The 27,598-nt window shown below is 46.1% G+C and overlaps 1 protein-coding gene across 1 annotated transcript in view; it reads right to left on the bottom strand.

Moving 5' to 3' along the window:
- Positions 1-1,107: 1,107 nt before the first annotated feature.
- Positions 1,108-27,598, bottom strand: part of gfod1 (glucose-fructose oxidoreductase domain containing 1) — a gene marked incomplete at both ends in the record, with an annotated part of 36,881 nt that continues 10,390 nt past the window's right edge. The window contains one exon of the mRNA XM_080544454.1: positions 1,108-2,051. Coding sequence (XP_080400580.1) covers positions 1,108-2,051 — 944 coding nt within the window. The remainder of the gene's footprint in view (positions 2,052-27,598) is intronic.

Below are 27,598 nucleotides of genomic sequence, written 5' to 3'. Positions count from 1 at the left end.
TTCTGCTGATACTGGTTCAAGTCTCTGATGTGAGTCTACAGGCTGCATGCTTGTGTCCTGCCCAGAGGGATGCTGTTACTGATTGTTCTTCTCCACGTCTGCGGCTACATAAGAAGCTTTAAAGCATGCGAACGCTAACAGGCTAAGGAGAACACAGGGACCACCTTGAGATTGAACATGATTATGTTATGAACATTATTCAGATATAAAAGCAACATGTGCCTTTCTAGGCTTTTCTCACAGCATAGCACAGGATTGCATGGTCAGTATCCACAGATTAGGAGTCTATTGCATATGGACGTAAGCTACTACATCAACTTCTATAACAAAATAGAGAAGCAGGAAAAAGGCATTCCCTTGGTGCAGGTGGGATGACATAATTCCACTCAAGGAGCTTTAGGTGGATTTATTGCATACCTAACCAGAGGGACCACCTCTCTAGAAGCCCTAGCAGCCAAACTATAGATTTTTCGGCATTTCACTCTCTGGTTCCACACACAGACACGTGCACGCACGCACGTACACACGTACGCACGCACGCACACACACACCAGACGTACACAGAGACTGAAGCACTCAAGCTAAAATCAGGAACCTTACAAACCAGCGTTGTTTTAAGCCTACAGTAGTATCCATAGTAACCAGCGTTGTTTTAAGCCTACACTAACCATAGTAACCATCGTGAGACGCTGTCTCTTCCTGCCTGCCCCTCAGTCCCAGGATGTGATGTCATCAAGGAGACGCAGGAGAGGAGAGAGTCCCAGGAAGCAGGACCACCCTCCTACCCCACAATTGGCCATCGATAGCCAGCCAACCAACAGACAGCCAATGAGGAGGCCGACGGCACTAACCCCAGGCCGACTGTCCCTCCCTCCCTCCCTCCTTCCTTCCCTCCTTCCCTCCCTCCCTCCCTCCCTCTCCCTGTCTGCAAAGGCAGAAGCGCTCATCCATAGTGTTCCTCCTCCCATCGCTGTGACAGCTCTCTCTCCCCCCCCTGCCCTGCCCTCTCCTCCTCCTCCTCCCTCCCCCCCTGCCCTGCCCTCTCCTCCTCCCCCCTAGTCTCCAGCACCGGGTCATCTTTGCGACCTAAGTCCGCCGGTCGCTACGCTAGCAGTAGAGCGACATCCTGCTCCGCCGCATGGCCTCGCTGATCAGGTAGGCCGGGCTGACCTCGGGCTCCTCTGTCATCACCACGATGTTCTGCCACTCGCCGCACGCGTTTGACCTCTTGATGGCGTCCACCACGCACAGCGCGTACAGGCAGTCCTGGAAGGTGGCCGCCATGGTCAGGGGCCGGCCGTCCCAGGTGCGCCGGTCGTCCTGGTCCTGGAAGGCCTCCCGCACCGCCTGCATCATGCGGATGGTCCCCGTGAGGTACGGCGAGGGGATGTCGCTGAAGGCCTTCTCCGGGAGGGAGGCCTTCTCCAGGGGGGTGCTGTCTTTGAGGAGCAGCTCCGGCCCGCCCCCCCCCCCGCCCATCCCCCCGCCGTGGCTGTTCTTCTGTCCGTACAGGTCCGTCCCGCTGACCGTCAGCCGCCCCGCCGTGCCCACCACCGTCACCTCCTGGCGGAAGTCTCCGGGCTCGTTGAAGTTCAGCGTGACGGTGCAGCAGGCCCCGCCCTCCAGGACCATCTGGAAGGTGCAGAAGTCGTCGCTGGTGATCTGGCGGATGCCCCGGATGTGGTCCGTCTGCTTGACGAAGGTCTTGAGGAAGCCGTGGACCTTGGCGGCCCGCTGGCCCGTCAGGAAGGTCAGCAGGTCGATGATGTAACTCCCTACGGAGTGCAGGCCGCCGCCGCCCATCAGGTCGTCGCAGCTCCAGTTGTACTTCTTCCCCAGCAGGCTGCCGCTGTGCACCTGCGCCTCACACACCAGCAGCTCGCCCACGTAGCCCTCCTCCAGCAGCTCCTTCATACGTACGAACGCCGGCAGGAAGCGCAGCACGTTCCCCATGATGCTCAGCAGCTTGGGGTAGTACTGGGCCGCCGACATCATGCGGAAGGCGTCCAGAGGGGTGGCGGTGCGGTCGCAGATGACGTTTTTACCGATTCCTTTGGTCCGAGGGAAGGGGGAGAAAGAGAAGTCAGAGTTAGTCACAATGCAGACATAGTTATCCTCCTCTCCATGAAAACATCCCTTGAATAGACAATATAGCGCTGCTAAACTGCCAACTTCAACAAACTGACTCAATATTCCAACCCGGCCCATCAGAAACCATTTCAAGACAACAAGAAAAGAAGAAAAAGAACGAATCTGAATTTCTGATCAAAACAGAAAATACATTCTAGCTTTGTCAATACCGTTGTTTTTAATGTGAGGACAGATGAGACCCAGTTGCAGACAGGAGGTCGCAATTAGGCTTTGCTGCAGGCGACGAGGAAGGAGCAGAGGGATGAGGGGGAACGAGCTGGAGTAAGAGAGAGAGAGAGAGAGAGAGAGAGAGAGAGAGAGAGAGAGAGAGAGAGAGAGAGAGAGAGAGAGAGAGAGAGAGCTCTGCAGAGAGCATCTGTGAGATGAGATGGAGCTGCCTTCAGCAGAGAGGGTAAGACTGATCTGCAGCAGAGAGAGAGAGAGAGAGAGAGAGAGAGAGAGAGAGAGAGAGAGAGAGAGAGAGAGAGAGAGACTGATCTGCCGACAGAGAGAGAGGGTGAGTGTTTTCTTCACACTGCCCTGACCGACCGCCCGCCCAGTCCATGAGAAAAGCTCAAACAATTAACATAGAGCTGCTAATAGCCCATTGCACCATTACCACAAGGGGCACATTACCCAGGTCTATCAGCCCAGTCAGAACTGTCTCTGTCTGCACAACACTGCAGACCACAGCCTAATGGACGGACACTGGACCTAAAGGGTGTGGGTTTACCCAGACACAGCTTCTCAGTTGCATAAGGAGAGGAGGAACGCGCACACACACATTCACACATGCACACATTATGCACACCCACGCAAACACATGAACACGTGCACACACCACATTTGGCACAGTTGGCTGACTGGCCTTCCCCCGTGAACCCATACAGTAAATGACAGTGTAATGATGACAGTGTAATGATGACAGAGCAATGATGACAGTGTAATGATGACAGAGTAATGATGACAGAGTAGTGATGACAGAGTAATGATGACAGAGTAGTGATGACAGAGTAATGATGACAGTGTAATGATGACAGTGTAATGATGACAGTGTAATGATGACAGTGTAATGATGACAGAGTAATGATGACAGAGTAATGATGACAGAGTAATGATGACAGTGTAATGATGACAGTGTAATGATGACAGTGTAATGATGACAGTGTAATGATGACAGTGTAATGATGACAGAGTAATGATGACAGTGTAATGATGACAGAGTAATGATGACAGAGTAGTGATGACAGAGTAATGATGACAGAGTAATGATGACAGAGTAATGATGACAGAGTAGTGATGACAGAGTAATGATGACAGTGTAATGATGACAGTGTAATGATGACAGAGTAATGATGACAGAGTAATGATGACAGAGTAATGATGACAGTGTAATGATGACAGAGTAATGATAACAGAGTAATGATGACAGAGTAATGATGACAGTGTAATGATGACAGTGTAATGATGACAGTAATGATGACAGTGTAATGATGACAGAGTAATGATGACAGTGTAATGATGACAGTGTAATGATGACAGTGTAATGATGACAGAGTAGTGATGACAGTGTAATGATGACAGTGTAATGATGACAGTAATGATGACAGAGTAGTGATGACAGTGTAATGATGACAGTAATGATGACAGTGTAATGATGACAGTGTAGTGATGACAGTGTAATGATGACAGTGTAGTGATGACAGTGTAATGATGAAAGTGTAATGATGACAGTGTAATGATGACAGAGTAGTGATGACAGTGTAATGATGACAGTAATGATGACAGTGTAATGATGACAGAGTAATGATGACAGTGTAGTGATGACAGTGTAATGATGACAGAGTAATGATGACAGTGTAGTGATGACAGTGTAATGATGACAGAGTAATGATGACAGTGTAATGATGACAGTGTAATGATGACATTGTAATGATGACAGAGTAATGATGACAGTGTAATGATGACAGTGTAATGATGACAGTGTAATGATGACATTGTAATGATGACAGAGTAATGATGACATTGTAATGATGACAGAGTAATGATGACAGTGTAATGATGACAGTGTAATGATGACAGAGTAATGATGACAGAGTAATGATGACAGAGTAATGATGACAGAGTAATGATGACAGTGTAGTGACCCTGGTCACATCCACCAACAGTGGGGAGTGGGAAGATAACGCACACAGCACGCACGCACACACACAGGCAGGCAGGCAAACACGCACACACACACACACACACACACACACACACACACACACACACTTCCTTAAGAACCTCCTGTGTGAGGAGCGGCGGGCTTCCAGAGGCTGGATGGAAGTGAAACATGCCAGTTAATCTCCATTAGCTCCAAACCGCCATATCCAGACCATATCTAGGCCAGGAAATTAATCCCCTTGACCCAGTTCTGTGGTGCCATGGGAAAACCCTTCTCCCTGACAAAGCCAGCAAGGCTACAACACCACTCACCACTCTCACAACTTGGCCCTACACAGTGTAGACGAATGACAGCCAGCCAGAGAATATGAGCCAGGGATCTGGTACGACATGTTAGGCTATAACACGTGCGCCATAACTAGTATGATCCTGACCTCTATGTCCTCTGTTTGTGTTGTGGTGATGTGCCATGGGAGTATTGTGTCCTACTCCTGTGTCCTTGGACTAATGCAAAGTGAGTCCTGCTACGACCGTAGAGAGGTACAGTGACATGACAGTCAGACGCAGACAAACGTGCATGTGCTCTGTGTGTGTGTGTGTGTGTGTGTGTGTGTCCTTGGACTAATGCACCTAAAAGAAGTGAGTTCCACTACGACCCCCAGTACTGGCAAGTGCACAGAGCAGTGACAGGAGCCCTCTACCAGAGGGACACCGTGTCACACGCACACATGCATGCGTGTCACTTCTTTAGGTGCATTAGTCCAAGGACACAGACACAGACACAGACACAGACACAGACACACACACACACACACACACACACACACACACACACACAGACACACACACACACACACACACACACACACTCAGGGGCAGGGGGCTAGTACTCATCTCACAGGTAATGTCTAAAGGCCCAGTGGGAGCTCAGTAATGGAGCAGCACACGCCCCCTGCCATCAATAATGTATACTAGTGGTACCCAGCCAACAGCACTTCAAACAAACACACTGACTGCACCTTAAAGAGCGGCCACGGGGCCACGGGGCTCTGCCAGAGAGAGTGATACGTGAGGGTGAGAGAGGCCTTAAAGAGCGGCCACGGGGCCACGGGGCTCTGCCAGAGAGAGTGATACGTGAGGGTGAGAGAGGCCTTAAAGAGCGGCCACCGGGCTCTGCCAGAGAGAGTGATACGTGAGGGTGAGAGAGGCCTTAAAGAGAGGCCACAGGGCTCTGCCAGAGAGAGGGATACGTGAGGGAGAGAGAGGCCTTAAAGAGAGGCCACAGGGCTCTGCCAGAGAGTGATACGTGAGGGTGAGAGAGGCCTTAAAGAGCAGCCACCGGGCTCTGCCAGAGAGAGTGATACGTGAGGGGGAGAGAGGCCACGGGGCTCTGCCAGAGAGAGTGATACGTGAGGGTGAGAGAGGCCTTAAAGAGCAGCCACCGGGCTCTGCCAGAGAGAGTGATACGTGAGGGTGAGAGCGGCCACGGGGCTCTGCCAGAGAGAGTGATACGTGAGGGGGAGAGAGGACTTCGTTGGCTGACACAACCCCTCTCCTACAATCTTGCTCGTGTTTTGTGGTTTGTGTGTCTTCTTTTGTGGAAAAGAGAACATCTTTCGCCAAGTACCATGAGGAGCATGGACGTAGAGGCATTCCATGAGTGCTGATCAGATTTTCAGTGCGAATTTACAAACGCCCTGATTTAACGAGCTCTAGCACCCTGCTAGAATCACCTAGTAGAGACGATTGTCCAAGATGGTGGCTTGTCATCTCACTGATGTCTGTAGACTCTCTGAGCAGACATCCATCCTATCCATCTCCTCTATGATGTGGATGCATCAGACCAGGCAAGGCGGTAGGGGAACACAGACAAAAACGTAAAAGCAAACAGTCTCAATATTCCTCTTTCTAGCTAGAGCCTTATAAGGGTAATACGCCTTAAAACTATCTTTCATACTCAATAGATTGAACATCTTTTTGGATTAGAGGTTACCAACTCGTTTAGACCAACACTGTAGTTGGTTTTCAAACACATCATGGGCCCTATTATGCACTTCTTAACTTGCCGTCTTAAGTCTTAATTAAGACGCACCGCCAGGTTAAGACCTACCGCCACCCTTATTATGCGCTTCATACGCGCTACTGCTATTATGCCGGTGTCGATAGGCGCCCACACATAAGACGTAATACTCCCGTGCATATATTACTCATTGTGGGAGTGTTCATATGTTAATGAAGTGCACTAGGCGCCCCTGCTATTATGCGATCTGACTTTGCTCCTAGCGCTAAGAAGTGGTTTGAAAAGTTCTTAAGTTTAGACTTCATGCACGTTTTGAAACACGAGCGCGCCTCCGCGGTTTGCGCATGCATGTGGGCACACATGAACACGCACGTGGCTCCACGGCAAGACGGCAATTACGGTCACAGTATAAATGCTTTATTTCAGAAGGGAGAGGCAGAGAAGCGCGCTGACCTCCTTCTTAGGACTTCCATAATAGCATAGTGCTTATGACTTAACGCAGCCGGTTCTTAAAGGGAATGGCACCTGTGACGCTGATTGGGTTGATTGAGAAGACGCCCAAAACACACCCATGACTAATTTCTTTGCTTAGCGCCGGGTTTTAGGCGCCCACTACCGCACGCATAATAGCAAAGTGGCCTTGACCACGCCTCCACGTCATAAGTTTAGATCTACCGCCTCGTCTTATTGCTTAAGACTTATGAAGTGCATAATAGGGCCCCATGTGTCACTCACCACAGAACTCCACACCAGAGCTGCTACTTCCAAAGATAAAAACGACAACAGTGAGTGTTTCAGTGAGCGTTTGCATCATGGGAGGTAATTGCCTCTTGATTTCCAAAATTGCACAATTGTTATCCTCAATTACCCAATGTGTCTCTGGGAGTAACCAACTGTAAATGGACAGAAAGAGAGGGACATGGAGGAGAGGAGAGGGGAAAAACCCACTTCACACCACATAGGTAATTAAACGGTCGTCTGTAGGGGAAGGGGCTGTAGAAGGGGAGCTGCGGTCCTTTCAGAGAGAAAACTAGAGAGAGAGCGAGAGAGAGAAAACTAGAGAGAGACAGAGAGAGAGAAAACTAGAGAGAGACAGAAAACTAGAGAGAGAGAGAAAACTAGAGAGAGAGAGAGAAAACTAGAGAGAGAGAGAGAGAGAAAACTAGAGAGAGACAGAGAGAGAGAAAACTAGACAGAGAGAGAGAGAAAACTAGAGAGAGAGAAAACTAGAGAGAGACAGAGAGAGAGAAAACTAGAGAGAGACAGAAAACTAGAGAGAGAGAGAAAACTAGAGAGAGAGAGAGAAAACTAGAGAGAGAGAAAAAACTAGAGAGAGAGAAAACTAGAGAGAGAGAGAGAGAGAAAACTAGAGAGAGAAAGAAAACTAGAGAGAGAGAGAGAGAGAAAACTAGAGAGAGAGAGAGAGAAAACTAGAGAGAGACAGAGAGAGAGAAAACTAGACAGAGAGAGAGAGAGAAAACTAGAGAGAGAGAGAAAACTAGACAGAGAGAGAGAGAGAGAGAAAACTAGAGAGAGAGAGAGAAAACTAGAGAGAGAGAGAAAACTAGAGAGAGACAGAGAGAGAGAAAACTAGAGAGAGACAGAAAACTAGAGAGAGAGAGAAAACTAGAGAGAGAGAGAGAGAAAACTAGAGAGAGAGAGAAAACTAGAGAGAGAGAGAAAACTAGAGAGAGAGAGAGAAAACTAGAGAGAGACAGAGAGAGAGAAAACTAGACAGAGAGAGAGAAAACTAGAGAGAGAGAGAAAACTAGACAGACAGAGAGAGAGAAAACTAGAGAGAGAGAGAGAAAACTAGAGAGAGAGAGAAAACTAGAGAGAGACAGAGAGAGAAAACTAGAGAGAGAGAGAGAAAACTAGAGAGAGAGAGAGAAAACTAGAGAGAGAGAGAGAGAAAAAACTAGAGAGAGAGAGAAAACAAGAGAGAGACAGAGAGAAAGAGAGAGATAAAACTAGAGAGAGAGAGAGAGAGAAAACTAGAGAGAGAAAACTAGAGAGAGAGAGAAAACTAGAGAGAGAGAGAGAAAGAGAAAACTAGAGAGAGAGAGAAAACTAGAGAGAGACAGAGAGAGAGAAAACTAGAGAGAGACAGAGAGAGAGAAAACTAGACATAGAGAGAGAGAGAGAAAACTAGAGAGAGAGAAAACTAGAGAGACAGAGAGAAAAAACTAGAGAGAGACAGAGAGAGAGAAAACTAGAGAGAGAGAGAGAAAAAAAAACTAGAGAGAGACAGAGAGAGAGAGAGAAAACTAGAGAGAGAGAGAGAGAAAACTAGAGAGAGAGAGAGAAAACTAGAGAGACAGAGAGAGAGAAAAAACTAGAGAGAGAGAGAGAGAAAACTAGAGAGAGAGAGAAAACTATATAGAGAGAGAAAACTAGAGAGAGAGAAAACTAGAGAGAGACAGAGAGAGAGAAAACTAGAGAGAGAGAGAGAAAGCTAGAGAGAGAAAAAACTAGAGAGAGACAGAGAGAGAGAAAACTATAGAGAGAGAGAGAAAACTAGAGAGAGAGCGAGAGAGAGAGAGAACGCTAGAGAGAGAGCTAGAGAGAAAGCTAGAGAGAGAGAGCTAGAGAGAGAGAGAGAGAGCTAGAGAGAGAGAGAAAGCTAGAGAGAGAGCTAGAGAGAGAGAAAGATTGAGAGAGAGAGAAAGCTAGAGAGAGAGAGAGAGAGAGAGAGAGAGAGAGAGAGAGAGCTAGAGAGAGAGAGAGAAAGATTGAGAGAGAGAGAAAGATAGAGAGAGAGCGAGAGTAAACAAGTCTCTTTATAATGTGATACCCCAACCTCAGTCAAGATATTCTCCTGAAACCCTGGCCTCAGGGCTTAAAACAAACACCTCTATATCCATCAACTTTCCCCCTTAATTCAGAGACATGTTAAACTGGTTCCATCTCCTCTGGGGGTTAAGGTTTATGTGTTGCACGCAATACAGCAGATTCCTCTCCTGTCAGCATAGGCACAGGATATTGACAGTGTAGCGACTCGAAATTGAGAAAGATGGAGGTCGACGTAAATTAACTGAGCACGCTGTGTGTGTGTGTGTGTGTGTGTGTGTGTGTGTGAGAAAGAGATAGAGAGAAAGAGAGAGAGAGAGAGAGAGAGAGAGAGAGAGAGAGAGAGAGAGAGAGGGGAGAGAAAGAAAGACAGAGAGAGAGAGAGGAGGGGGAGGGGGAGAGGGAGATAGAAAGAGAGAGAGAAATGAAAGAGATGAGATGGAGCTGCATAGCAAAAGAGCCAGCAGGCAGGTTTCCTGTGGTGTTGTGACGCGCTGCTCACATTTACCTGCTGGGCTTCCTGCTTGGCTGCACTATATTCTAATCAACAACAACATCCTCATACACATCAGAGGCCAGGGCGACATGACAGCAGCACCAGAACCCCTGACACCAGTGTGTGTGTAGATGTCGTCTCTGTCTGTCTGTCTGTCTGTCTGTCACGGTACAGCGAATCTGCGATAATCGATACATTGTAAAACAATTTGACAGCGATACATCACAATATCTGTTAACTGAAGAAGAAATACCACTATAAAGTTCACTTTTTCGCTGGTTGTGAACAATGTAACAAACAATAATTTAGTACTAGCATACATCTTTCATACTTTTAGCTTAGTGTCTCTAACACACACACACACACTGACTGCAACTTGTCCATGTGTGTCTGCCATCATTCATACAAAATAAAGTGCCAAAAGGCTGAACTGCCCAGAAAGCAGGAGTTAATAATACAATAATACATTTTCCGGTCTGACTTTTTCAAAATAAAATCGATTCTACGCAAGTCTAAAGCACACAGAAGCCAGTAAAAAGGTTTATTTTGAAGGTCTCACCCTGCGTTATAGATCCTGATGTTATAGAAGCAGCGTAGCAGCAGGGTAGAAGCGAGGTAAAGGGGTACGTGAGCCAGTCTAGGGCTGCGTTCGTAAATTCGCTCTGAGAGCGCCGGAGGGCACACTGGGCTCAACGTCATAAAGGAACTCAGTGTCATGACTGCTGATCAGATTTCCAGAGCGAATTTACGAACGCAGCCTAGGGCTAAACCACTCGCAGACTTTTTTTTCATAACACGAAACTCGAAGTTTTAAAGTACCCACTCAATATAATAAACAACAGTTTAATGATCACGAAATACTAATTTGTGGATTGGATTCACTATTCTCGTTTGCCATAGGCTACTGATAAGGGAGACTTTTGTAAATACCTGTTCATGTTTGGGGCTGTGTGATCATCTAATTATGTGTAGTTATGTGTTTCTAGCATGTAGATGTTCTATCAGCATGTTGTGATGTTATATTAAGAAGATGAATGGCTGAAATGGTGCAGCTGAAGTGGGGAAAAACTACTACTACTAATAATAATAACTATCTTTTATAGCGCTTTTCATGCAAACGTTGCAGCTCAAAGTGCTCCAATCATTATATCGGCTAATCATAATTAGTCATTTAAATGTAATATTAAAAAGATGGGTTTTTAGTCTTGACTTGAACATAATGTGCTGAGGTTGCATCCTTAATGTAAACTGGCAGTGCACTCCACAATTTGGGTGCATAAAATGAGAATGCAGCCTCACCAAATCTCTTCTTTTTTCTTCTGACCAGCGTCAGAAGACCTGAGAGCTCTATTGGGCTGATATGTTAGCAGAAGGTCTTTCAGATATTCTGGTGCTGTGCCAGTGAGAGCACCGATACTATCGGTACAGGGGGCAAAATATTGTACAGTTATCGATACGTGAGTTACCTTGAGTACCTTCCCACCCCTACTGTTGAGTGGTGTAGATCATTTGGCAATCTACTGATTGATGTGGCCTATGTGTAAGAATGCTAGCAATCTGACAAAAAACTGAACACTGAAAAAAGGTCCACTTTTTGAGAAAAAAGACCCACCCCTTCCACCAGGCTGGCTACGGGCCCACCCCTTCCACCAGGCTGGCTACGGGCCTGCTATCTCTGCTACGGGCCTGCCAACTCTGCTACAGCTCCTCCACATAGCCAGAGCACAACTCTCCATTAGGCTGAACCCAGTGGGAGCAGCTGTGGATTAGTTGAGCCCAGCCCAGCCCAGCCTTGCTGACACCCCTGGGCAACAACTGACTTGAGGGGTTCGAAAAACCGGGTGAATGATGGTGGATGTTATTGTGACAGCCCAACACAATAGAGCAGGATTCAGGAGGATGCCCGAAATAGAAGAACCAGGGGAAAACCGGTCAGTCCCAATTATGTGATAGCCATCTGTGATGCTGTCACATGCACATGCTTCTGTGTGGGGCGAAGGTTAAGAGGAGACACTGTGACTGGAAGGAAAAAAATGTAAGATACATTACACAGCGCCTGACTGCTGGCTGGAAAAATAGATAGTTTAACAGTGGAATCACTACGCACGTGGATGTGTGTGTGTGTGTGTGTGTGGGGGGGGGGGGGGGGGGGGGGACTTTATAGATCTGCCACTGACCCATCTGCCACTGACCCAGTGGAACAGTAATGAGTTTGTCCATTAAACCCAGGAGGCCATGTTCTGCCCCAGCACTGAGTAATCAACCAAGGCCGATAAAACAAAACAGAAATCAACCTACAGAATGGAGTAGGACTAAATAGACCGGATGGAAGTGAAACAGACCCACTGATTAGAAAAACAATGTTACAGCAACAGACACAAATATGAAGGCACATAATATACAGTATGTACATAAATATATAAATGCTGTATATGGCATTCAGCTGATGCTTTTATCCAAAGCGACTTCCATTGCAGTGCATACAGAGTATAGATGGTCCCAGCAGGAGTCAAACCCACAACCTAAGTGTTGTTAGCGCCATGCTCTACCAATACAGAGGTCCACGAAATATTCCACCCATTACATGGGTGAGTAACCCGTGGCTCTAAATCGATAAATAACATTAAGTCACAGACGTCTCTATCCAATGCGACTTACAACAAATCCATTTGTCTAAGTAAGTGAAGTCATGTATCCATCAGTCATCGCTGCTCAGGCCAGGGGCCATTGGCAGTCATATAATACTAGAAGACAGGATAATTCACTCATTTACCCTATTTTAGGATTGGGTGTACGGTCTTGAGGCCTACTCTCTTTCTGGATTCTTCTATTCGAGGCAGTATCACATTGGGAGCACAGCAACAAAGGAAGGAAGGTTAAAGCAGCACACCAGGCACCTAGCAACAAGCACATATTTCTGCTGCTTTCCCAAATCGAATTTAGCTTAAAGCAATTAGCTGAGTAGGTCGGGAAACAAATACAGAGGGAGGGGAAGACAAGACATTCTTGCTTGCCTCGCTTGCTTTCTTGTCGGACGTGAATTAAACAAAACAGCTTTCAGCTGACTAATTTGGTCCCATTGTTCCATTGGGCTGTCTCCTCCAGTTAGTGTGCCGTCAGACATTAGCATCTAAATGCTCCCATGCAAGGAGTGATGGATGAGTCCATCCCTAGGGACAGAACCATGTTTGCTCTACTGGCAGTGAGACACGGAACATGGAAAAGGTCGTTCCAGCGGCCCTGGGAAACACTACATTAGCCAGTGAACATGGAAAAGGCCGTTCCAGCGGCCCTGGAAACACTACATTAGCCAGTGAACATGGAAAAGGCCGTTCCAGCGGCCCTGGAAACACTACATTAGCCAGTGAACATGGAAAAGGCCGTTCCAGCGGCCCTGGAAACACTACATTAGCCAGTGAACATGGAAAAGGCAGTTCCAGCGGCCCTGGGAACACTACATTAGAACATGGAAAAGGTCGTTCCAGCGGCCCTGGAAACACTACATTAGCCAGTGAACATGGAAAAGGTCGTTCCAGCGGCCCTGGGAACACTACATTAGCCAGTGAACATGGAAAAGGCAGTTCCAACGGCCCTGGAAACACTACATTAGCCAGTGAACATGGAAAAGGTCGTTCCAGCGGCCCTGGGAACACTACATTAGCCAGTGAACATGGAAAAGGTCGTTCCAACGGCCCTGGAAACACTACATTAGCCAGTGAACATGGAAAAGGTCGTTCCAACGGCCCTGGGAAACACTACATTAGCCAGTGAACATGGAAAAGGTCGTTCCAACGGCCCTGGAAACACTACATTAGCCAGTGAACATGGAAAAGGTCGTTCCAACGGCCCTGGAAACACTACATTAGCCAGTGAACTGACAACTTAAAAAATAGGGGGGGGGAAGGGCATTTTAGGGCATTTCTGCTTTTATTGGGATAAGAAACAGTAGAAACTAGGAAGGTTGGGCGAGAGAGGAGGAATGACAAACAAGATATGTTGAGGGTCGGAATCTAACAAGAAACCAATGATTATATGCTACATTACTGTATGTGCTACGCCATAAAGCGGCACTGAACTGAGCACTGAAACCACTCCTACGCTCTGGCACAGGAGCAGGCTCTACCCATGATGCACTGCAGGGCCAACAGAATTAGCCTGCATTTACATACATTTACATTTTACATTGACCACTTTTACATTTAGCGGACACTTTTATCCTAGCATAGATTTGTTGGTTGTTTTTTCATGATGAATGATGATTCACTTACTGTTTAGACAAATGTACTTGTTGTAAGCTAAATGTCTAAAATGTAAATGTAAGTGACTTACAACATGTACATCTGTCTAAAATAAGTGAATCATCTTCTATACATCAGTCATCATAAGCAACAATCTAAGCTAGGACCTGGGCAAATGGGCAGTAATAATGCTAGAAGTAGGAAGGATGACTTATTTATTTATTAGTTTTACTATTATCAGTAGAGGAAGTGTACAGAGTAAGAGGTATTAGGAGGGGTATTACATGATACATACTTGTTCTTATTACATTATGTGTTGGTTAGAAATAGACTTATGATTTTGTGCATTATGTCATGATGGTATTAATAGAGAGGCTAACAGGGTTGTGATGTCATAATAACATAACATCCTAACATTGTTATGACCCTTCTGAGATGTCGGAGGCTGCCGTCCAGCCAAATCCAGTTGAAAAGGGGAGTTTGAGCTCACTGTGTAACTAATCATATATATGATATTTAGCTGACGCTGTTAACCAAAGCGACTTAGCCTACATTGCAGTGAGTGCATCCATGTTTCAGTATATATATATATATATTATATATGATATGATCCCAGCAGGAACTAACTGAGCTTCACGACTGAAACCAAGTAAACAACACCTGGATGAGTTGGCAGTCACAGCACAGTATGTCATTGCTCTCCATTGTCTTTTGAACAAAACAACACCAGGAAAGAACAACAGTGCACAGTAAATCTAAAGTTTATATTAAGAGTTGTAAAGAACAGGCAGACTTCTTTCACACCTCAGAAATGTCTTCACTGCAGTCTGGAAATAAAAGCACAAATAAAATCATCTCAAATGTGAATAGTGGTCCAGGTACATGTGTGTGTTTGTGTGCAGGAGGGTAACCCTCCGTACAAACCAACCATGAGGTGGGGACGCTAGGACCTCCATTAACGAGCGGACCTTTGTGAAGAGAAGGGCAGTCCTGTGAATCTGGATGACGGAGAGTGTAAGCATCACTTAGACGACCATAACTGCAGCTAATGCCCTACGCTCACTAACAGAGAGCCTTCCCAAATTGCTTAGAGTGCAGCCGAGCCTTCCCAAATTGCTTAGAGTGCAGCCATTATGCTGCATAGGCTATTGGCTACTATGGACACGACTAACCCCATTACATACAATAGCAATTAGGTTTTAATGACGGGTGCAATATTCTTGTACAAAAGAAGAGTAGGCCTAATACTGCAGATATAGAAGAGTAGGCCTAATACTGCAGATATTTTTTCCAAACAAATTATTTGGTGCTTTCGTCACAATGCCCAGAAACACACGGCTATGTCATAAAGGCATCACACAGTAACACCATACAAGAGGACAGAATTCCCTGCTATCTCAAAGATGTATTATGACCTCATCTAACCCTAACCCTGATCTACCACTTCTATCACATGCACCTGTCAAGGTGGTGTCTGTGTGTGTGTGTGGGTGTGTGTGTGTGTGATCAAGCTTCCACATGCCATAGTCCTTTGGGGCCAATTAGCCAGTGTGTTAACCGCTAACCCCCCTACCTACCTAATCAGCAGTCTCTCTACATCTCCTGAGTACTAACATTACGCCTGCAGCCAAAAAAACATGGCGCCAACATAAAGAAAATAATGATGGTGTAGGCTATATTTACTATTCATAGACACATTCAGTTTATTTTTATGCTAATGAATGGACGTTGAACAGGCGCTAGCTATGTAAATTAGCTATGCATATTATGCGCTCCCTATTTAATCAATCAGGCAGCATAATGTCAAAACAATAACAGGCTACTTTGAGGGGGTAACACGTTGTATGAGTAATTACCACACAACACTGGAAGCACGGTAAACAGCCTTGTGCAAGGTATTCTCCTTCTGTGATGACTCTTGAATTGTCTTGGACAATTTATTATAATAATACAATGTGTGTGACTGACTCCATTTCCTTTATCCACTGGATAATGATTATCTGCCTGCCTGTGCTGCTAACTCACCCCCCCCCCACCCACACACACACACACACACACACACACACACACACACACACACACACACACACACACACACACACACGCTAGCTGCTCTTCAGTCAGAGTCAACTGGCACATCATTCAGCATTACAGTGAGGTCTGTCATTTAGAACAAGCCTTGCTTTGTGACACATTAAATGAACTCAAGCCTCCCTTTTAATTGCTTTTGTTGGGGCCATGAAGGGCACCTTTCAAGGCCATTCCATACATGAATGAAAGAGTATGAGGTGAGAGGAAGGTGCCTTGAATGCTAATACTCTGATGAACTACAGGCACACACACACACACACACACACACACACACACACACACACCCTCCCTTGCCTGACATTGGCAGAGCACATGACTCTGTAGGCCTCCATAATAGAGAGGGAGAGAGAGAGAGAGAGAGAGAGAGAGAGAGAGAGAGAGAGAGAGAGAGAGAGAGAGAGAGAGAGAGAGAGAGAGAGAGAGAGAGAGAGACAGAGACAGAGACAGAGACAGAGACAGAGACAGAGACAGAGACAGAGACAGAGACAGAGACAGAGACAGAGACAGAGACAGAGACAGAGACAGAGACAGGGACAGGGACAGAGACAGACAGAGACAGAGACAGAGACAGAGACAGAGACAGAGACAGAGACAGAGACAGGGACAGAGACAGAGACAGAGACAGAGACAGAGACAGGGACAGAGACAGAGACAGAGACAGAGACAGAGACAGAGACATTCTAATTCCTCTTCAGGAATTAGAATTAGGGCACCAAATGGCCTGGGTGGTTTACACCATTGACACCATTAAATATAAACGTCATATAAATTAATCAGTGTAATGAAAGCCAGCAATAATTCAATAATAATCATCAATGCCCTGAAGTCAACATGCAGCTTAGAGCAGGCGCGGATCTATGGGTGGGCCTGGGTGGGCCTAGGCCCGCCCAGATTGACAGCTGGCCCACCCAGTCAGATTCATCAATTTTTTTTTTTTTTAATAATAAAATATTTTTAAAGTTTCATTTTCACTAACTAACTGTAATGTGAATAGTTTTGTCTTGGAAATGATTAAAAGTATGTATTAATACTAATAATATTCAACTTCCTCTCTTACGTTTACATTGCTTCCTCTTTTACGTTTACTCTGATTGTTCAGTTGACCTTGACCAGTTGTTCAGTGTGCGCGCTACGATGGCTAAACAGCTAACTTTGTCCCGCTTTCTTAAAAAGCCACGTCTGGAAGTCAGTGAAAATAATGAAAGTTTGGACCAGGCCTTGTCTAGAAATCTTATTTATTCATAATAACAGATGATGACGCCACACGCTGACGTGCGGAGAGTCCGAGACAGCGCTGTAATAGTTCGGTGAAGTATATTTTTTATGAGACTTTCCAAGATTAAAACGAAGAGGGAAACATTTGTGTGGAACAACATTGTGTATGCCTTCACTGGATATAATAATATAATACAATAGAAGTACACAACAATATATGTGTATACACCAGTTTACGTAAATCCCCTAATAAGCAGCATTAGGTTTTGTAATAAAATGATGGATCACCACAACTGGTCCGAGCCAGGTACATGTATGATTCAACTTGAGCTTTCGGTTTGCACTGGACTGTCAACACCCACAGTTAAAAGCTTGCAAATGATAATACAGGCATTTCTTATTACAATTTCTATACTTGGTCCTCCATAGTTGATGGTTATTGGTTAATTCGTTGACTATTGCGGGCACTTGAATGCCTTGCGTGTGTGTATTATAATAACTTGTTTGGCTGTCCGTTGCACCCAAATGTTTCGAGCACCCACGGGCAGAAACATAAATCGGCGCTTATGATCGCGAGCCCGGTTGTGTTCCATCCATCTGGCTGCTCATACATAGGTCTAAAACGTGCGGTGATGAGTTTCACTCAGGCCCACCCAGATTTTTCCAGGCCTACCCATCAGCCACTTTCTGTATCCGCCACTGGCTTAGAGGCTTGGCTGAGGCAGTCAGACGTGTCATCTCCATTGACTCACAGTGACTGGAGGGCAGAGACGCTAACAGCTATGGGCTCATGTAGCTACGCTGTTCTACGTGTCACTGTCTGCCCTTCCTGTGCTACAAATGAACTTCCTGTTTTACATTTGTTTTACACTTAAGAAAGAGAAGATGAATAACGCTTGACTGGATCTCTTGAAAAAGAGTTCCCTCCACTCAGGGTCAGCCGAGAGAGAGAGAGATAGAGAGAGATAGAGACAGAGAGAGAGAGAGAGAGAGAGAGAGAGAGAGAGAGAGAGAGAGAGAGAGAGAGAGAGAGAGATAGAGACAGAGAGAGATACAGAGAGAGAGATACAGACAGAGAGATACAGAGAGAGATACAGAGAGAGAGAGATACAGAGAGATACAGAGAGATACAGAGAGAGATACAGACAGAGAGAGATACAGAGAGAGAGAGATACAGACACAGAGAGAGAGAGATACAGAGAGAGAGATACAGAGAGAGATATACAGACAGAGAGAGATACAGAGAGATACAGAGAGAGAGATACAGACAGAGAGAGTCAGAGAGATACAGAGAGAGAGATACAGACAGATAGAGATACAGACAGAGAGAGAGAGATACAGAGAGATACAGAGAGAGAGAGATACAGACAGACTAATATCATATCCTGAAGAGAGCACACTAATATCATATCCTGAAGAGAGCACACTAATATCATATCCTGAAGAGAGCACACTAATATCAAAAAAGATTTTGATGGTTGACCTTTGTCTTTTTTAACAACACTCCTGGAGATAACACACATTAGGCATGACTGATGACATGGGCAAATATAGCACCCAGGAGAGGAGACAATGGGCCCTATTATGCACTTCATCAATAAGACGAGGCGGTAGATCTAAACTTAAGACGTGGAGGCGTGGTCAAGGCCACTTTGCTATTATGCGTGCTGCAGTGGGCGCCTAAAAGCCGGCGCTAAGCAAAGAAATTAGTCATGGGTGTGTTTTGGGCGTCTTCTCAATCAACCCAATCAGCGTGCCAGGTGCCATTCCCTTTAAGAACCGTCTGCGTTGAGTCATTAGCGCTATGCTATTATGGAAGTCCTGAGAAGGAGGTCAGCGCGCTTCTCTGCCTCTCCCTTCTGAAATAAAGCATTTATACTGTGACCGTAATTGACGTCTTGCCGTGGAGCCACGTGCGTGTTCATGTGTGCCCACATGCATGCGCAAACCGCGGAGGCGCGCTCGTGTTTCAAAACGTGCATGAAGTCTAAACTTAAGAACTTTTCAAACCACTTCTTAGCGATAGGAGCAAAGTCAGATCGCATAATAGCAGGGGCGCCTAGTGCACTTCATTAACATATGAACACTCCCACAATGAGTAATATATGCACGGGAGTTTTACGTCTTATGTGTGGGCGCCTATCGACACCTGCATAATAGCAGTAGCGCGTATGAAGCGCATAATAAGGGTGGCGGTAGGTCTTAACCTGGCGGTGCGTCTTAATTAACACTTAAGACGGCAAGTTAAGAAGTGTATAATAGGGCCCAATATCCACTAGGAGGTTGAAGTTAACATAAGGCTGTGAGATATAGGTTTTGACCTGAAGAAAAATGTCCCTGGATAACCTCTACTGGTTGTTGACAACATTGCTAACCATTGAGATAGGGACGAGTTTAAATTCTCTTTCTGATTCGGCCATTTGGTACAGCGACAATTGAATTAGGTTGATCTTTCCCTAATTACTTTGGCTGAGCATATTATTCAGTGTAATTTGGCATAGTCGCAGGAGAGAGAGGAGCATTTGTGTGAAGAGAAGAGTCGCTGAGAGGAAAGACACAATGAATAATTAGTGTAGTGCATCAAGATGCCGGATAAACAAGATGAAATATGCACAGTACCCCAAGGACACCATCACTTCAATGGGCAAATAAACATAAACTGTTTGAGGGTTAGGCCAACAACAGCAGACAGGCCTCAAGACTGGTACCAAACAACTGTCTGGTAAGAGACCATGTGGTTTTGAATGACACCGTTGTGGCCTGTGAACATTTGAATAGTCAAATATAAAAACTCTCGTCTGGGCAGTTGTCTGGGTCCTCGACTTTGTATGTTTGAGTTTGTGGTAACCACTATCCTGCACCATCCTGGCATGAGTGAGACAGCTAAACAAATCCTTACTGTAATCAACGTCAAAGGTTATAGAGTGGTTATAAAGGTTATAGAGTGGTTATAAAGGTTATAGAGTGGTTATAAAGGTTATAGAGTGGATGTCACAGGAGTGGTTCAGGTACGCTCCCATGAGGACTCAACTTGCCTGGAGGGAGGAGTGTGTCCTAGTCTATAGTGGTGGAGGAGTGTGTCCTAGTCTATAGTGGTGGAGGAGTGTGTCCTAGTCTATAGTGGAGGGAGGAGTGTGTCCTAGTCTATAGTGGAGGGAGGAGTGTGTCCTAGTCTATAGTGGTGGAGGAGTGTGTCCTAGTCTATAGTGGTGGAGGAGTGTGTCCTAGTCTATAGTGGTGGAGGAGTGTGTCCTAGTCTATAGTGGAGGGAGGAGTGTGTCCTAGTCTATAGTGGTGGAGGAGTGTGTCCTAGTCTATAGTGGTGGAGGAGTGTGTCCTAGTCTATAGTGGAGGGAGGAGTGTGTCCTAGTCTATAGTGGAGGGAGGAGTGTGTCCTAGTCTATAGTGGAGGAGGAGTGTGTCCTAGTCTATAGTGGTGGAGGAGTGTGTCCTAGTCTATAGTGGTGGAGGAGTGTGTCCTAGTCTATAGTGGTGGAGGAGTGTGTCCTAGTCTATAGTGGTGGAGGAGTGTGTCCTAGTCTATAGTGGTGGAGGAGTGTGTCCTAGTCTATAGTGGTGGAGGGAGGAGTGTGTCCTAGTCTATAGTGGTGGAGGAGTGTGTCCTAGTCTATAGTGGTGGAGGAGTGTGTCCTAGTCTATAGTGGAGGAGGAGTGTGTCCTAGTCTATAGTGGAGGAGGAGTGTGTCCTAGTCTATAGTGGAGGAGGAGTGTGTCCTAGTCTATAGTGGAGGAGGAGTGTGTCCTAGTCTATAGTGGAGGGAGGAGGAGTGTGTCCTAGTCTATAGTGGAGGAGGAGTGTGTCCTAGTCTATAGTGGAGGGAGGAGGAGTGTGTCCTAGTCTATAGTGGTGGAGGAGTGTGTCCTAGTCTATAGTGGTGGAGGAGTGTGTCCTAGTCTATAGTGGTGGAGGAGTGTGTCCTAGTCTATAGTGGAGGAGGGAGGAGTGTGTCCTAGTCTATAGTGGAGGAGGAGTGTGTCCTAGTCTATAGTGGAGGAGGGAGGAGTGTGTCCTAGTCTATAGTGGAGGAGGAGTGTGTCCTAGTCTATAGTGGAGGAGGGAGGAGTGTGTCCTAGTCTATAGTGGAGGGAGGAGTGTGTCCTAGTCTATAGTGGTGGAGGAGTGTGTCCTAGTCTATAGTGGAGGGAGGAGGAGTGTGTCCTAGTCTATAGTGGTGGAGGAGTGTGTCCTAGTCTATAGTGGAGGGAGGAGTGTGTCCTAGTCTATAGTGGTGGAGGAGTGTGTCCTAGTCTATAGTGGTGGAGGAGTGTGTCCTAGTCTATAGTGGTGGAGGGAGGAGTGTGTCCTAGTCTATAGTGGTGGAGGAGTGTGTCCTAGTCTATAGTGGAGGAGGAGTGTGTCCTAGTCTATAGTGGTGGAGGAGTGTGTCCTAGTCTATAGTGGTGGAGGGAGGAGTGTGTCCTAGTCTATAGTGGTGGAGGAGTGTGTCCTAGTCTATAGTGGTGGAGGAGTGTGTCCTAGTCTATAGTGTTGGAGGAGTGTGTCCTAGTCTATAGTGGTGGAGGAGTGTGTCCTAGTCTATAGTGGTGGAGGAGTGTGTCCTAGTCTATAGTGGAGGGAGGAGTGTGTCCTAGTCTATAGTGTTGGAGGAGTGTGTCCTAGTCTATAGTGGAGGAGGGAGGAGTGTGTCCTAGTCTATAGTGGTGGAGGAGTGTGTCCTAGTCTATAGTGGTGGAGGAGTGTGTCCTAGTCTATAGTGGTGGAGGGAGGAGTGTGTCCTAGTCTATAGTGGAGGAGGAGTGTGTCCTAGTCTATAGTGGTGGAGGAGTGTGTCCTAGTCTATAGTGGAGGAGGAGTGTGTCCTAGTCTATAGTGGAGGAGGAGTGTGTCCTAGTCTATAGTGTTGGAGGGAGGAGTGTGTCCTAGTCTATAGTGGAGGAGGAGTGTGTCCTAGTCTATAGTGGAGGAGGAGTGTGTCCTAGTCTATAGTGTTGGAGGAGTGTGTCCTAGTCTATAGTGGTGGAGGAGTGTGTCCTAGTCTATAGTGGAGGGAGGAGTGTGTCCTAGTCTATAGTGGTGGAGGAGTGTGTCCTAGTCTATAGTGGAGGAGGAGTGTGTCCTAGTCTATAGTGGAGGAGGAGTGTGTCCTAGTCTATAGTGGTGGAGGAGTGTGTCCTAGTCTATAGTGGTGGAGGGAGGAGTGTGTCCTAGTCTATAGTGGAGGAGGAGTGTGTCCTAGTCTATAGTGGTGGAGGAGTGTGTCCTAGTCTATAGTGGAGGAGGGAGGAGTGTGTCCTAGTCTATAGTGGTGGAGGAGTGTGTCCTAGTCTATAGTGGAGGAGGGAGGAGTGTGTCCTAGTCTATAGTGGTGGAGGAGTGTGTCCTAGTCTATAGTGGAGGAGGAGTGTGTCCTAGTCTATAGTGGTGGAGGAGGAGTGTGTCCTAGTCTATAGTGTTGGAGGGAGGAGTGTGTCCTAGTCTATAGTGGAGGAGGAGTGTGTCCTAGTCTATAGTGGAGGAGGAGTGTGTCCTAGTCTATAGTGGTGGAGGAGTGTGTCCTAGTCTATAGTGGTGGAGGAGTGTGTCCTAGTCTATAGTGGTGGAGGAGTGTGTCCTAGTCTATAGTGGTGGAGGAGTGTGTCCTAGTCTATAGTGGAGGGAGGAGTGTGTCCTAGTCTATAGTGGTGGAGGAGTGTGTCCTAGTCTATAGTGGAGGGAGGAGTGTGTCCTAGTCTATAGTGGAGGGAGGAGTGTGTCCTAGTCTATAGTGGTGGAGGAGTGTGTCCTAGTCTATAGTGGAGGGAGGAGTGTGTCCTAGTCTATAGTGGAGGGAGGAGTGTGTCCTAGTCTATAGTGGAGGGAGGAGTGTGTCCTAGTATATAGTGGTGGAGGGAGGAGTGTGTCCTAGTCTATAGTGTTGGAGGAGTGTGTCCTAGTCTATAGTGGAGGAGGAGTGTGTCCTAGTCTATAGTGGTGGAGGAGTGTGTCCTAGTCTATAGTGGAGGAGGAGTGTGTCCTAGTCTATAGTGGAGGAGGAGTGTGTCCTAGTCTATAGTGGAGGGAGGAGTGTGTCCTAGTCTATAGTGGTGGAGGAGTGTGTCCTAGTCTATAGTGGAGGGAGGAGTGTGTCCTAGTCTATAGTGGAGGAGGAGTGTGTCCTAGTCTATAGTGGTGGAGGAGTGTGTCCTAGTCTATAGTGGTGGAGGAGTGTGTCCTAGTCTATAGTGGAGGGAGGAGTGTGTCCTAGTCTATAGTGGTGGAGGAGTGTGTCCTAGTCTATAGTGGAGGAGGAGTGTGTCCTAGTCTATAGTGGTGGAGGAGTGTGTCCTAGTCTATAGTGGAGGAGGAGTGTGTCCTAGTCTATAGTGGAGGGAGGAGTGTGTCCTAGTCTATAGTGGAGGAGGAGTGTGTCCTAGTCTATAGTGGTGGAGGGAGGAGTGTGTCCTAGTCTATAGTGGAGGAGGGAGGAGTGTGTCCTAGTCTATAGTGGAGGAGGAGTGTGTCCTAGTCTATAGTGGAGGAGGAGTGTGTCCTAGTCTATAGTGGAGGAGGAGTGTGTCCTAGTCTATAGTGGTGGAGGAGTGTGTCCTAGTCTATAGTGTTGGAGGGAGGAGTGTGTCCTAGTCTATAGTGGAGGGAGGAGTGTGTCCTAGTCTATAGTGGTGGAGGAGTGTGTCCTAGTCTATAGTGGAGGGAGGAGTGTGTCCTAGTCTATAGTGGAGGAGGAGTGTGTCCTAGTCTATAGTGTTGGAGGAGTGTGTCCTAGTCTATAGTGGAGGAGGAGTGTGTCCTAGTCTATAGTGGAGGAGGAGTGTGTCCTAGTCTATAGTGTTGGAGGGAGGAGTGTGTCCTAGTCTATAGTGGTGGAGGAGTGTGTCCTAGTCTATAGTGGTGGAGGAGTGTGTCCTAGTCTATAGTGGTGGAGGAGTGTGTCCTAGTCTATAGTGGAGGGAGGAGTGTGTCCTAGTCTATAGTGGTGGAGGAGTGTGTCCTCGTCTATAGTGGTGGAGGAGTGTGTCCTAGTCTATAGTGGAGGAGGAGTGTGTCCTAGTCTATAGTGGAGGAGGAGTGTGTCCTAGTCTATAGTGGTGGAGGAGTGTGTCCTAGTCTATAGTGGAGGAGGAGTGTGTCCTAGTCTATAGTGGAGGAGGAGTGTGTCCTAGTCTATAGTGGTGGAGGAGTGTGTCCTAGTCTATAGTGTTGGAGGAGTGTGTCCTAGTCTATAGTGGAGGAGGAGTGTGTCCTAGTCTATAGTGGTGGAGGAGTGTGTCCTAGTCTATAGTGGAGGAGGAGTGTGTCCTAGTCTATAGTGTTGGAGGGAGGAGTGTGTCCTAGTCTATAGTGGAGGAGGAGTGTGTCCTAGTCTATAGTGGTGGAGGGAGGAGTGTGAGCTAGTCTATAATAAAAATAAATAAATCCAATAAAATGTGGAAGCATTTTCATGAATACCACAGTTTTGTAGTCCTGACTAAATACTGTCTCTCTGGAAGTAGCCTTTTTGTACCTTTTCCTTTTTTGTCTGAGTAGAGTCTTATTAACATATAATGTTCTTGTAGACTGTCAATAAGAGGCCTTCTGCTAAATGACACTGACTGTGTGTATTTACCAGGCTCAGCAGTGCTTTCTTACTGAGCCCCTCACTGTGGCTCGCGTCTGAGAGAGTGGTATGAGTGGTATGGAGGATTGGAGATAGGCATGCTTCCGATGACCTGACATTAAAACAACATTACATCAAAGAGATGGGGGGATGAATGGAGGTGAAGTGAATCTGTGTGAGCCTCGTTTCACATGTCTATGCATGCAGATACAGCAGCACAACATCTAGTGTAAATATAAAGTGGGACAGAACTTTATATCTCTGTGTGTGTGAAAACACATGTCCTTAGAGAGACATAAGAGATGATGACCTGTGTGTGTGTGTGTGTGTGTGTGTGTGTGTGTGTGTGTGTGTGTGTGTGTGTGGAGGGGGGGGGGGAGACAGAAATAATGGAGAACTGAAATGAATAAGTCATAATGGGACTGCTGGGGTGAAGGAAATAGGGAACATGCCAATCAAGGGACTTTTTATATGACTCATAACTTTGATGTCACAGCCAGAGCAGGCTCTCCTCAACAGTGTGTGAGTGTGTGTGTGTATGTGTGTGTGTGTGTGTGTGTGTGTGTGTGTGTGTGTGTGTGTGTGTGTGTGTGTGTGTGTGTGTGGTGTGTGGCTACCATTATTAGCAATGTCATAGTGAGCCACTGAAATCATTCATTTTAGACGCAGCGACTTGTGGAATCACTATATTCCATCAACTGGCAGAGACATCATTGGGCAACAGTCAGACTATCCTGTCAAACAGCTTTGGATATCTGAACGACCTGACGGCCGGAACATCAGTCCATGCAGACGGAGTGACTTGTGGAGAGACCGTGCGACTCGGACATCAGCGACACTGGCTAGCGACACGACAAAGACAAACTGAAATATTAGTAAATGGAAAGCTACATGACAATAATTACTTATTACAGAATTGCCTTATTACAGTAGTTGTTAAGTAATTATTACAGAATTATTACAGTATTACGTAGTATTAATAAATGGATACATTAATTCAGAAATGAACTGCATCCATGTAGACACACCCACTAGCAACAAGTGACCAGTGACAAGAGACCGGCAACCAACGACAGGAGATGATTTTGCATCAGACCTTTACACAGTGAGGCTCTCTCCCTTTTAAGTCTGCTAGACTTGATCTTACCGCTCTCTGCAGGGAAGCAATGACAATCAATGAGGCAATGAGATCAGAGCAATGATGTTACTCCATTGTACTCTATTATCAACCCAAATATGAGCCTGGCCCTGGAGTGGTGGCTCAGGTGAAAGACCACCAGCCTACTGTGATCTGCCCCCCCCCCCCCCCCCCCCTAACCCTAACCCCCCCTCAGGGCCGCCACACATGGGCCTGTCTCCTGTCTCCTGTCCCCAACGTCCAATTAGGAAACATGAGTGCGGCTGCTCCAGACCAGGCTGCTCCAGACCAGTACACACTCACATAAAGGACATCTGAGACAATGAGAAAATATACTTTTGGGAATAGAGGATACAATCTCAGAAAGACAAAGAGAGCTTGCTTGTCAGATACTAGATAGTAAGTAAAGTTGGAGTACCAAACACTGGCTATATGACTCACTTATATAGCTCTTCATAGATAGGTATTGTGACTTAGTTGCATGCATGTGAGTAATGATTTCATCACACATTCCTCAATTCTTGCTAAAGCTGCAGGCTTGTCTTTTGTGAAGACAAGCCCTACAGTGTTAGCCTCAGGAGTGGTTGACTCCTCTGCTCCTGGTCTAAGACACATCTGTCACTATTATTTCATCAACAGCCTGGCAGAGACCTGATTGCGCAACAGTCATGATGCCATCCTGTCAACAGCTTCGGATATTTGAATGACGACTGGAACAATTACACAACGATTAGTGCAGCGTGTCACAACATGACTGAAACTAATGAGTCATTATGCATGTACTGTATATGTACTGTATATGTACTGTATAAATGTACTGTATATGTTCTGTATATGTACTGTATATGTTCTGTATATGTACTGTATATGTACTGTATATGTACTGTATAAATGTACTGTATATGTTCTGTATATCAGTGTTTCCTCCAGGAATTTTTACCATGGTGGCGGGTAGTGCTGACCGCGCGCGCGCGATTTTTCGCGTGCACGCGCATGAAACGCGCACGCGCGCTCAAAACAACGACGTAATTTCAGCCAAAACTCGTGGATGGCCCAAAAAAATAAAATGTTTTCCTGTACTTCTCTCTTATTGTCTGTGTCTGCATGTTTTTCCAGCATGTAATTCCGTTGTCAATAAAAAAATCGTCTCCCCTTCTTTTCATTATCATTATGGAGGCTTTATGGTTGTTGTAACTATTATTATTTTAATGATACAAAAAAATCATACCGTCTCATCATAATTATTACATCGTATTTATCATCATATTTTTCACTATGTGTGGTTACCTGACCGTCTTCCTCATCTTCTGGTACTTTTCGTTTGAAATACTTTAACAAACTCATCTGAAAATGGAACCAGGAATTTATGAACATATAGCTAGCTAACATTGCTAGCTAACATTTCTGGCAATTACTTTAAGTAGTTCTAAGGTAGCGGAAACATAATTGTTTCACAAAATAGCCTGATTTAGTTGACCATGAACATCAGACTACATTACGAATGTTCATTTAAAATACTTGTATACTGAGCACTGGTATAAGAACACGAACCATAGAATGCAATAACCCACCGTCGTGCTGATGCAGTGTTGCTAATCAATCTGTAATGGATTGTAACACCTGAAGTAGTTTGTAGACTAGACGCAGCCTACCTAGATGTATTCGACCAATCACAAAACAGTTTTGCAAGCGCGTCGCTTCGCGCTTGTGGGTGTGTCTAGCGCTGTGAAGGTCTGA

The sequence above is a fragment of the Nansenia antarctica genome (assembly GCF_963989245.1).
Source record: "Nansenia antarctica genome assembly, chromosome: 13".
In the NCBI taxonomy this organism is placed as follows: domain Eukaryota; kingdom Metazoa; phylum Chordata; class Actinopteri; order Argentiniformes; family Microstomatidae; genus Nansenia; species Nansenia antarctica.
Note: the sequence above shows the minus strand (reverse complement) of the source record. Positions and strands in the feature narration are given on the sequence as shown.